The 10,167-nt window shown below is 52.7% G+C and overlaps 1 protein-coding gene across 1 annotated transcript; it reads left to right on the top strand.

Moving 5' to 3' along the window:
- Window positions 1-7,822: 7,822 nt before the first annotated feature.
- Window positions 7,823-9,951, top strand: LOC123104507 (cytochrome P450 78A9). The gene is made up of 2 exons (XM_044526373.1): window positions 7,823-8,891; window positions 8,995-9,951. The coding sequence occupies exons 1-2, from the start codon at window positions 7,905-7,907 to the stop codon at window positions 9,610-9,612; spliced, it is 1,605 nt and encodes a 534-aa protein (XP_044382308.1). The 5' UTR covers window positions 7,823-7,904; the 3' UTR covers window positions 9,613-9,951.
- Window positions 9,952-10,167: the final 216 nt, after the last annotated feature.

Raw genomic sequence — 10,167 nt, 5'->3', positions numbered from 1 at the left:
TTTTTTGGCACTCTGTCGGAGGGGGATTCGATCACGGAGGGCCTGTACATCAACCTTGCTGCCCTTCCAATGATGCGTGAGTAGTTTACCATAGACCTATGGGTCCATAGTTAGTAGCTAGATGTCCCTCTCTCTTTTTGATCTTCAATACAATATTCTCCTCGATGTTCTTGGAGTTCTATCCGATGTAATGACTTTTTGCGGTGTGTTTATTGGGATCCGATGAATTGTGAGTTTATGATCAGATTTATCCATGACTATTATTTGAGTTTTCTCTAAACTCTTTTAAGAACGATTGTTATATCTTCGTATTTCTCTTCAATTTATTGATTTGGTTTGGTCAACTAAATTGATTTATCTCGCAATGGGAGAGGTAGTTTGTAATGGGCTCGATCTTGCGGTGGTCAATCCCAGTAACAGAAAGGGACATGACACATACTTGTATCGTTGCCATTAAGGATAAAATGATGGGGTTTATTCATTCATGAGTTTACTTTGTCTACATCATGTCATGTTGCTTAAGGTGTTACTGCGTTCTTTATGAGCTTAATACTCTAGATGCATGCTGGATAGCGATTGATGTGTGGAGTAATACTAGTAGATGCAGGCAGTAGTCGATCTACTTGTCTCGACGTGATGCCTGTATACATGATCATTGCCTTGGATATCGTCATGATTATTCGCTTCTCTATCAATTGCCCAACAATAATTTGTTTACTCACCGTATACTATTTTCAAGATAGAAGCCTCTAGTGAAAACTATGGCCCCCAAGTCTACTTTTATCATATATAAAATCCTAAAAATACCCTGCTGCAATCTTACTTTATTTATTTTATTTTGTATTTTTTTCAGTCTATCTATCAAACACGATAAAATTTAATCTTGCACGTAACCGCCGAGGGATTGACAACCCCTTGTTCGCGTTGGGTTGCAAGGATTTGTGTTTGTGTGTAGGCGCTGCTAACGAGGTGTTGCATGGTTCTTCTACTAGATTGATAACCTTGGTTTTTAACAGAGGAAAATATTTATCTCTACTGTACTGCATCATCCTCTCCTCTTCGCGGAAATCCCAACGCAGTTCACAAGTAGCATCATTCACCTCCCGCTTTGCGTCGAGCTCGGGGACGTAGAAATCATCGACCCAACAGTGATGTAATCTCCTCCAAGCCCTCCCACTCCTCCTCCTGCCCGCGCTTGAACTCCCTCTCGGAGTCCTCCATCATGGCATACACCAGGTGCTCCTCCTCTTCGGCGGTCATGGTGGGAGGTGGTGGTGGTGGCGGGGATAGGGAAGGGGAGGGCGGCAGCGTCAGGCCGCGCACTCGCGCACGGATGCGCCCTCACCCTTGGGCTCAGTGCGCGCACGTGGTTCATGGGGTGGGCTACGGGCACGGCCAACAAAGAACGTTTGCCGACACATGTCATGCTCGTCCTGGAACCAAGTGTCCCACAGCGGCGAGGAAACGCCGTACCTTGGGTCGGCGAGGAGGTGGCGCGGGATGTAAGCGCGAGGGTTGTTGATCTCCACGAGGCGGGTGCAGCCGGTCGCCGGGACATCCGGGTTCGGCATCCAATCCGGGTTCAGATGCCACCCATTAGGGAGGTGGGCATCGGACCACGCCAGTGGGTTGTCGATCTCTCAGTACCGTCGGCATATGTCCGTCTTCATGTATGGCCAGAAGCGTGGATGGGCCATCGGGAGAGAGATGGAGAATGCGGTCGGCGGGGTGGAGGGCACGGCGGCGCTGCCCAATGACTCGGAGGATGACCCACCTCATGGTCGCGCTTCGCCTTCTTGCCGGTCACCCGCTTCCACATGACCATTCCGGCAGCCAGCGGGGAGCATGGAAGGGCGAGCTAGGAGGCACTAGGGTTCGCTGGTCGAGGCAGGAGGGGGCAGGGGAGTTGAAGTATGTGGATGTGGCTAGGAAGTGGACTGGCCGGTCACGGCTTTGCCATTAAAAAGGACACGTCAGGGGCGGCTAGGAGACTGACATGCGGGTCTGTGCGTCCGTGTGGATTTAATGGGGGCGGTGGGGAGTCATTGAGGGGGGCGACATGCGGGCCCGGAGGCGGACGATGAGTCAACGCATACGCATACTCGTATGCGTCCGTGCAGTGTCCGTGTGAACGCAAAGCTGGCCCAAAAATGCGTCCGGTTTGGGTCATAAGAGCAACTCCAATGGGCCGACCCAAACGGACGGCGATTTCGTCCGCTTTTTGTCCGTTTGGGTCGGCCGCCCGCCCGGCGTCCGCCCTGTTTTTCATATGGGTCGGCAGCGTGCCCAACGCGTCGACCCATATATGCAGGCATAGCTGGCTGGCCGCCCAATTTTACATTGATTTGCATTCAAACATATTGTGAAATGAAATAACAAGAAAAATAGTTTAACCGCCCAAATAAATAGTGTAGTTTTACAAGTCAAATACAAATAAAAATGTTTCACATAGTTTTGCAAATGAAGAAAACAAGATACATCTATTCGCTGCCAACATGAGTCCACATATGCTCAACCAAATTATTTTGCAGTTGCACGTGAGTTTCCCAATCACGCATGTCTTTATGAAATTGAGTGAACTGCTCAAATATTGCCGCTACTCATGCTCAGACACAACATTCTCACCCTGAACCCGAAAGCCTTGATCGTACAGACGTTCCGGGCGCTCGTCTTCTACGATCATATTGTGCATGATCACACAAGCAGTCATCACCTCCCATAGTTTCTGCGTGCTCCAAGTATTAGCAGGATACCGAACGATGCCCCATCGAGATTGCAAAACACCAAAGGCACGCTCGACATCCTTTCTAGCACTCTCTTGCTCTTGGGCAAATCTTTTTCTTTTCTCTCCGACAGGGTTGGGTATTGTCTTGACAATAGTGGTCCACTGAGAGTAGATACCATCATCCAAATAGTACCTTTTGTCGTAGTTGGTCGCGGGCGGCTGTGCGGTGGGGGAAGCGGCGGCGGGGAACCAGTTTGCTCCTCGGCGGCAAAACGGCAGCGGCGGGCGACTGGGGGCAGGGGCGGCGTTGCTGGGCGGATGTGGAGGCGGCAACAGCTGGAAGAGTCGCTGGCAAAAATGGGCGGCGGCGTCAATGACGGAGGAGACGGGGCGAGGGTTGCTTGTTGGCCGGGGGGTGAGACGGGAGGGGAGGCCAATGTGCCACAGACCAGCGGGCCCGCGGACAGGAGTAGGCGAGCGCGCGCGTGTTCGTCGCATGTCCGCGCCGACGCAAATCAGGCTCAAAAATGGGTCGGGCATGGGTCGCCCGCGGACGAAAAACGGACGCGCCTCTGTTTGGGTCGGCGCGTTGGGCCGCCTTTTCTGTCCGCGCCGACCCAAACGGACAGCCATGGACAAAATGGGTCGCCTCATTGGAGTTGCTCTAACAGACATAAGACAGACGTTTTTGGGGTTTACTCTCGCGCGTTAGGCCGTCGATCGTGTCTGTTTCGATCCAAATGAACGCGATCGGATAAAATCGGGCCGCCCGTTAGAGTTGGCCTTTTTCTTTAGGAACGTTAGAGTTGGCCTTACCTCACGGCCTCATCACCCTTACGTCTACGCGATCGACCGGTGAGAAGGGGCGGGCGCAACAAACACGTCCATCTCGGGGATTCGATTTCAAGTGCAAACTACATATACGTGACGGCGATGTCCCGGGAGACATGGAATATTTAAGCGCCCAGTTCAAATCTCGCCACACTAGGACGGGACAGCGACCGCGGCCAATTTGGCCGCGATCTTGCTGCAATGGCTCTACCCGCGTGGTGGCTTGACTAAAGATTTACTTCCGCACCGTTGCCTGTACTGACATCAATTTGATAGTAGCACTCCGTTAAGGCCGTAGGCCCAGGCAAAGCACGCAGCACAGACATGACTGCGACGTGTGGTACGTACGTACGTACACTCTGGAGTGTGTATGGTATACAAACGGAAATAATTGCACGGCCTTCTCCGACCAGATGAAAGGAAGCACCCTGGTACCTACAAAGCCAAAGAGATTTGTTAATTTGTGCTCATGGGCAGCGTCCGAATCCCTACTCGACTAGTTGTGGGTAGGGTAAGACGGATGTCCCACATAGTCCTGCATCAATAGAGGGTTGGTTCAAATTGAACTAAATGTAAGAGGAGCAGTAATAACTAAGATGTGGCTAGGTCTCAGACGACTAAGACTTAACTAAATCTTAGTTAAGTGATATACTACATGCAAATTATTTTTTTGTATGAATCTTCATGCAAAATCAAAGGAAGACAGTATCGGCTGAGACATAACAAAGTCTTAATCGACTAAGACTTAGCAAAATTGTAATAACCAGCGTAATCTATTTTGACTATGATGTGGGGCGGATCGGGCGCCGTTCTTCCCACCTAGGTAGAGGTATAACTCTTTGCCCATGGTATGCCTGAGCCCAATCAGACAAGCTAATATGTGCGGCCAAACTATTGTTTGAGTTCCTAATAAAGTACTAAGTCATACACTTTAACCGTATGATGGGTGAATGTACAAGAAACCCTTTGTTTAAACAATTGAAGTCTTCTACTCTGAACTATTGAAATCTTTTTTTTTTTGACCATGTTATTAAACGAGTTCAATTTTGCATTTCTTAAAAACACTACCAGATGATATATATTTCTTGAAGTGTGTTGAGCTTGTTGTTGGGTACCTATCGGGCATTGATACACACCGGGTATGGGCACAAACAAAGTTTTGTACCGGGGGCTTGGGTATGGGCATACATTAGCCCTGTTTGTTTTAGCTTTAGGCACCAGATTCTTGTGGGAAAAAACTCGGAAGTTAGAATAACAACCATTTGAAATCAACTTTGCCAATGAAACTGAATATGGATTCACACCATTTTCAGGGCAATTGCTTGAAGCATGTCCAGGTGCACTTCAGTGGCAAACCTAATTCGGCTTTGCTAGCGAACGGAATCCATAGGTGATTCAAAGCCAACTGAAGCTGAAACAAACAAGGTCATTGATGCCCGTGAGCATGTAGGGTATGGGTATGAGATTGATGTACATGTCCCATACCCGAACCATTGCCATCCTATTTGTTAAATGAAGCTAGTGGAGTGTCTTGCAGAAAAGTCGTCAGGTAGAAAGAATTGAAGCAGTATAGATGGTTAAGAAGTTGCTTCAGGAGAACTTCGCAAGGAGACATCGCAGGAATTCCACGGTGCTCATGATCGCGGTGAATTGATGTTGTCGCTAATTCATCTAATATTGCTTGGTTTTCTCGATGTGCCTTGAGCTTTTGTAGAGGATTGTTTATGAGCTTTTTATGTGTATGTTGGCTTTATGTGCTTATGTTATACTCCTTCCATTTCAGAATATGAGGTGCATCAGTTTTTGTGTAAATCAAACACATATATTATGCTGGAAAAAACACCTCTGTAGAAATACCTAATGGAGCTCGAGCTCCATGGTGCTCTTTACTTGAAAACTTCAAAATAAATTTTCAGTTTCAGAAAATGCTGGAAAAAAGTTACACATATACATATGGATGTATACTACTCGTCTGCAAAGTTTCATGATGAAATACTTTTTTATGCGAGGTACACAAAAATGACAAAATCACGTATTTCTAGCACATGTACTATTCACTAAAATCACTTGATTTTAATTTTTGTGTACATGCCACATTAAGAAGTATTTCGTGCTGGAATTTCACACAAACCTTGTGTACATCTATAACCACTTGTATATTTTGCAGAATTTGTTAACCCTTAAAAATTGTTTTCTAATTTTTTTAAATGAATGTTTGAAAATAAAAGGCTCCATGGGGCCCGAAAGCAAAAAAAATTCACTATCCTAGCTCGGTAACTAAATATTATGATTTAAGCACTTTGTAAACCAATTTGCACCACACATTCAATTAACCAGTAAAAGTTGCCCCCACACGCAGCTTAGGGTTTCTCTGCCAGCCACCGGTCCGCATTGTCTCCGGTAGCCCTAGAGCCATTGGGGTGTGGTGGATCCCCACCCTTGCCGGCGGGAGGGCTATGTTTTTAGATGTTTCTCTGATTTTTGTTATGGGTTTGTGTCCTACTTAAGAAGGCGAGATGGTGGCGGCTCCGAGAACATGGAATAACGTTCTTCCCGTCTAGCCCCCGTCTCGGTGGTCTGTCTAGCATCATCTGAGGGTGTGTGGAGGTGTGTCCTCGTCGGTTCTCGCAGGGTACGGACGATGGTTGTCTTAGTGGATCTACTCGGATCCGGTCTATATTCGTGTGTCTTCAGGTTGGGTCCTTCCGATCTATTCGTTTCTTCTCGGTGGGCGGTTGCTATTATGGTGCCCTGGTTCTAGGGAGCCGTAACATGACGACTTTTCGACTGCCTACTACAAGAAATTATGCTCGGCTCCGGTGAGGGAGGGACAATGATGGCGGCGCGTCTTCGGCTTGCTTCATTGTTTGTACTCGTTGTTGGATGGTCTACCGATCTTGAAATTATTTTTATTATATCTAGTGTTCGTTGTACTATCATGATTGAAGATAAATAGATAGTTTTTCAAAGAAGAAAAAAACACCTTGTAAACTGTTGGTGATTTCTTCGATGAAAATCGCCAAGGAGGCTCCTTGTTTAAAAATGAAAATCAACCAATGTGGCATGAATGGAGCTGCTGACCGACCGTAAAGTCAAGATAAGCGAGCTATATGAGCACCAACATCTTGACAACGTTCCACTCGAATTCTGCCATTTCTCCCATTTGCATTGCTCACATGCCCGGGGATGACTAGTAAGTTGTGATCCAACGCAGCGGCGGGAAAGATAATATTTACTAGCAGCAGTAGTATAGCTACTCCCTATGCTGACCCTCCATGAAGCTCCGTCTTAGCTAGCTCAGCAAATGATTGTTAATTTAATGGAACCGCCAACATTGACACCATAAACTAGTTTTAGCATGATGCGTCCCGGATTTGGGGGTCCCTTTCCTCATTTGGACGTGACGGCCGCTGCCTGCACTGCACCTAATCCGCAATGAGGGCAGGTTAATCGGCTCGCCCATGCACGCGGACGAGTTTGTTTGCAGAATGCGTATGGCAGCGGTGCCCCACATACGACGTAGCGTACATGCTTGAGCTCAGGCTATTCGATTCGAATCCGTGCATGTATGTATGGCCCAATCGATGGAGCTATACCGGCTGTAGCCATACGGAGTAGCTAGCTGCAGTTCATCGCCGGATGGATGGATGGGTTGGTGAGCAACGTGATCGATGCGCGCGTACGTGCCGTCACCTCCCTCCCTCCGGGGAGGCCCGGCCCGGTGGCGCCGCACGAGGCCCGCGTGAGGACGTGCCGCCGCAATCCGCGCGCGCCCCACCCCCACGGTGGGCATGGGCGATGGAGGAGAACTGAACCGAACCGACCTTGCTGCTCACGCGGCTCATGTGCCCGCCTACTAGCTACTACCTCGGCCGGCCGCTTCCCGTTGCCCACCGGATCGGAGCAAAACCGCATGGCCATCACGTGCCACCCCATGCCGCAGCTGGCTCCCGCTCCACCGCCGATCGTTTGCGTGCCAGGCCAGCACAAATATCGTACTCCTACGTCCGTCTCCGTCGCGCTCGCCTCGGATGCCCCTCCACGACTAACGCTCGCAGTTACGGCGATCATCAATTTGGGCAAGCAAACGCCTGCACCGTTACTAGTAGGAGTAGTACTGCTTCTCTCTCGGCACTGATGACGCGCCGTATCGATCATCATCAACGCCACTAATGAAATCGAATTGAATCGACCGCCCTGGTCATTACGGCCCGTGCGTCGCCCTTGCCGCCTTTCCTGCGGCTATAAAACCGGGCCACGCCCCGACCATGACTCCCCAACTTCAACGCACGCACCACCCCAAAAGCCCCAACAACACCCCAGCCAAAGCAAGGCGAGCGAAGAATCCATGGCGACCCCCGACGACTGCGCCGCCAGCTGGCTCCTGTACCTGTCGCTCGCCGCCAAATGCGGCGGCGACCACCCCGGCCGCCTCGCCGGCCTCCTCGCGGTCTGCGCCGCCGCCTTCGCCCTCACCTGCCTCCTGCACTGGTGCTTCCCCGGCGGCCCGGCCTGGGGCAGGTGGTGGCTCACCCGCCGCCTCAAGGGATCCCTCCTCCCGGGGCCCAGGGGCCTGCCGCTCATCGGCAGCATGTGGCTCATGACCGGCCTCTCACACCGCAAGCTCGCGGCGGAGGCCTCGCGCCTGGGCGGCCGCGCCAAGAGGCTGATGGCCTTCTCCCTCGGCGAGACGCGGATGGTGGTTGCCGCGCACCCTGATGTGGCCAGGGAGATCCTCAACAGCCCTGCCTTCGCCGACCGCCCCATCAAGGAGTCGGCGTACGGGCTCCTGTTCCACCGCGCCATCGGCTTCGCGCCCCACGGCGCGTACTGGCGCGCGCTCCGCCGCGTCGCCTCCACGCACCTCTTCTCCCCGTGGCAGGTCACCGCGTCAGCTCCCCAGCGCGCGGTCATCGCGCACCAGATGGTGGCGGCCCTCGCCAGCGCCGGCGCCGGCGTCGAGGTCCGGCGCGTGCTGCGGCGCGGGTCGCTGCACAACGTGATGTGGTCCGTGTTCGGCCGCCGCTACGACCTGGACACGAACAAGGAGAGCGAGGAGGTCCGCGAGCTGAGCCAGCTCGTCGACGAGGGCTACGACCTGCTGGGCCAGCTCAACTGGTCCGACCACCTCCCCTGGCTGGCCCGCTTCGACCCGCAGGGCACACGCGCCCGGTGCTCCCGTCTCGTCCCCCGCGTGAACCGCTTCGTCGGCCGCATCATCGACGACCACCGCTCCGCCGCTCCCTCCTCCGCCGTCAAGGACTTCACCGACGTCCTGCTCTCCCTCCAGGGCGGCGACAGGCTCGCCGACGCGGACATGATCGCGGTGCTCTGGGTGTGTGCAACCGAACCCAAACCAACTCCCAAGCGTACACAGCCACGCACGTTTCGTTCCGTTTCGTTTCCAGGCCTCTGATACGTTCATCTTTGTTGCGCAGGAGATGGTGTTCCGCGGGACTGACACAGTGGCGGTGCTGATGGAGTGGGTGCTGGCGCGGCTGGTGCTGCACCCGGACGTGCAGGCGCAGGTGCACGAGGAGCTGGACCGCGCGGTGGGGCGCGACCGCGCCGTGACCGAGTCCGACGCGGCCTCCCTCCCCTACCTCCACGCCGTCATCAAGGAGACGCTGCGTGTGCACCCGCCCGGCCCGCTGCTCTCCTGGGCCCGCCTCGCCACCTCGGACATTCACGTTGACGGGTTCCTCATCCCCGCTGGCACCACAGCCATGGTGAACATGTGGGCCATCACCCACGACCCCGACGTGTGGGCCGAGCCGGACGAGTTCCGCCCGGAGCGCTTCGCCGCCGGCGAGTTCTCCGTCATGGGGTCGGACCTCCGCCTGGCGCCGTTCGGGGCCGGGCGGAGGAGCTGCCCGGGGAAGAGCCTGGCGATGGCGACGGTGGCGTTCTGGCTGGCGACGCTGCTGCACGAGCTGGAGTTCCTCCCCTCCCCCGACCCGGCGCGCGGCGTCCACCTGGGGGAGACCCTGAGGCTGTCGTGCGAGATGGCGGCCCCGCTGGCGGTGACGCCGAGGCCGCGACGCCCGGCGGCGTGATGACGCAGCGCGCCTACGTACGTGCGCCGCTAGCTGCCTAGAGGCGTTGTCGCTACCGGTCGGCTCGCTGGCCTGGTACCACGCACGCACGTACGCTTATCCTGATGAGCAACTAGCAAGGGATGAATTACCTAGTAGTACTAGACTTTATATATGGACGTGCCAGGTGACGACCGTGATGTTTTTGCCTTCTTTTTGTTCGTTCCCAGTTATTATTTCGTTAGCCTTTTATTATTTCTCTCCTCCGCAACTGCCCTGTAAGATATTGCTAGCTGATGTATATATATTCTACTACCTACTGGTACTAAGAAACAAATGTCTCTGTCTTGTTATTGTTATCCTATTCCGAGCATAATGCTACTAGTAGTAGTACCTGGTATGGTGACACACAGTGGATGTCCAAACAGAGCTGGTAAATAATCAAAATATGTACACCAACCAAGCGCATATCCAGGTCTACAGTGACGGTAGATTCTTGTCCCGTGATCAGCTGCAATGCAGCGCTAAGTTATTGCAAATGCTGAAAATTTGCGTGTGTTTCTGAATTTGTGAGGA

This window comes from Triticum aestivum, chromosome 5A (genome assembly GCF_018294505.1).
Source record: "Triticum aestivum cultivar Chinese Spring chromosome 5A, IWGSC CS RefSeq v2.1, whole genome shotgun sequence".
In the NCBI taxonomy this organism is placed as follows: Eukaryota; Viridiplantae; Streptophyta; class Magnoliopsida; order Poales; family Poaceae; genus Triticum; species Triticum aestivum.
Note: the sequence above shows the minus strand (reverse complement) of the source record. Positions and strands in the feature narration are given on the sequence as shown.

Coding starts and splice junctions, on each gene's coding strand:
- LOC123104507 (XM_044526373.1), top strand. CDS start 7,905: ATGGCGACCCCCGACGACTGCGCCGCCAGCTGGCTCCTGTACCTGTCG. Junction 8,892..8,994: donor ACATGATCGCGGTGCTCTGG/GTGTGTGCAACC, acceptor TTTGTTGCGCAG/GAGATGGTGTTCCGCGGGAC.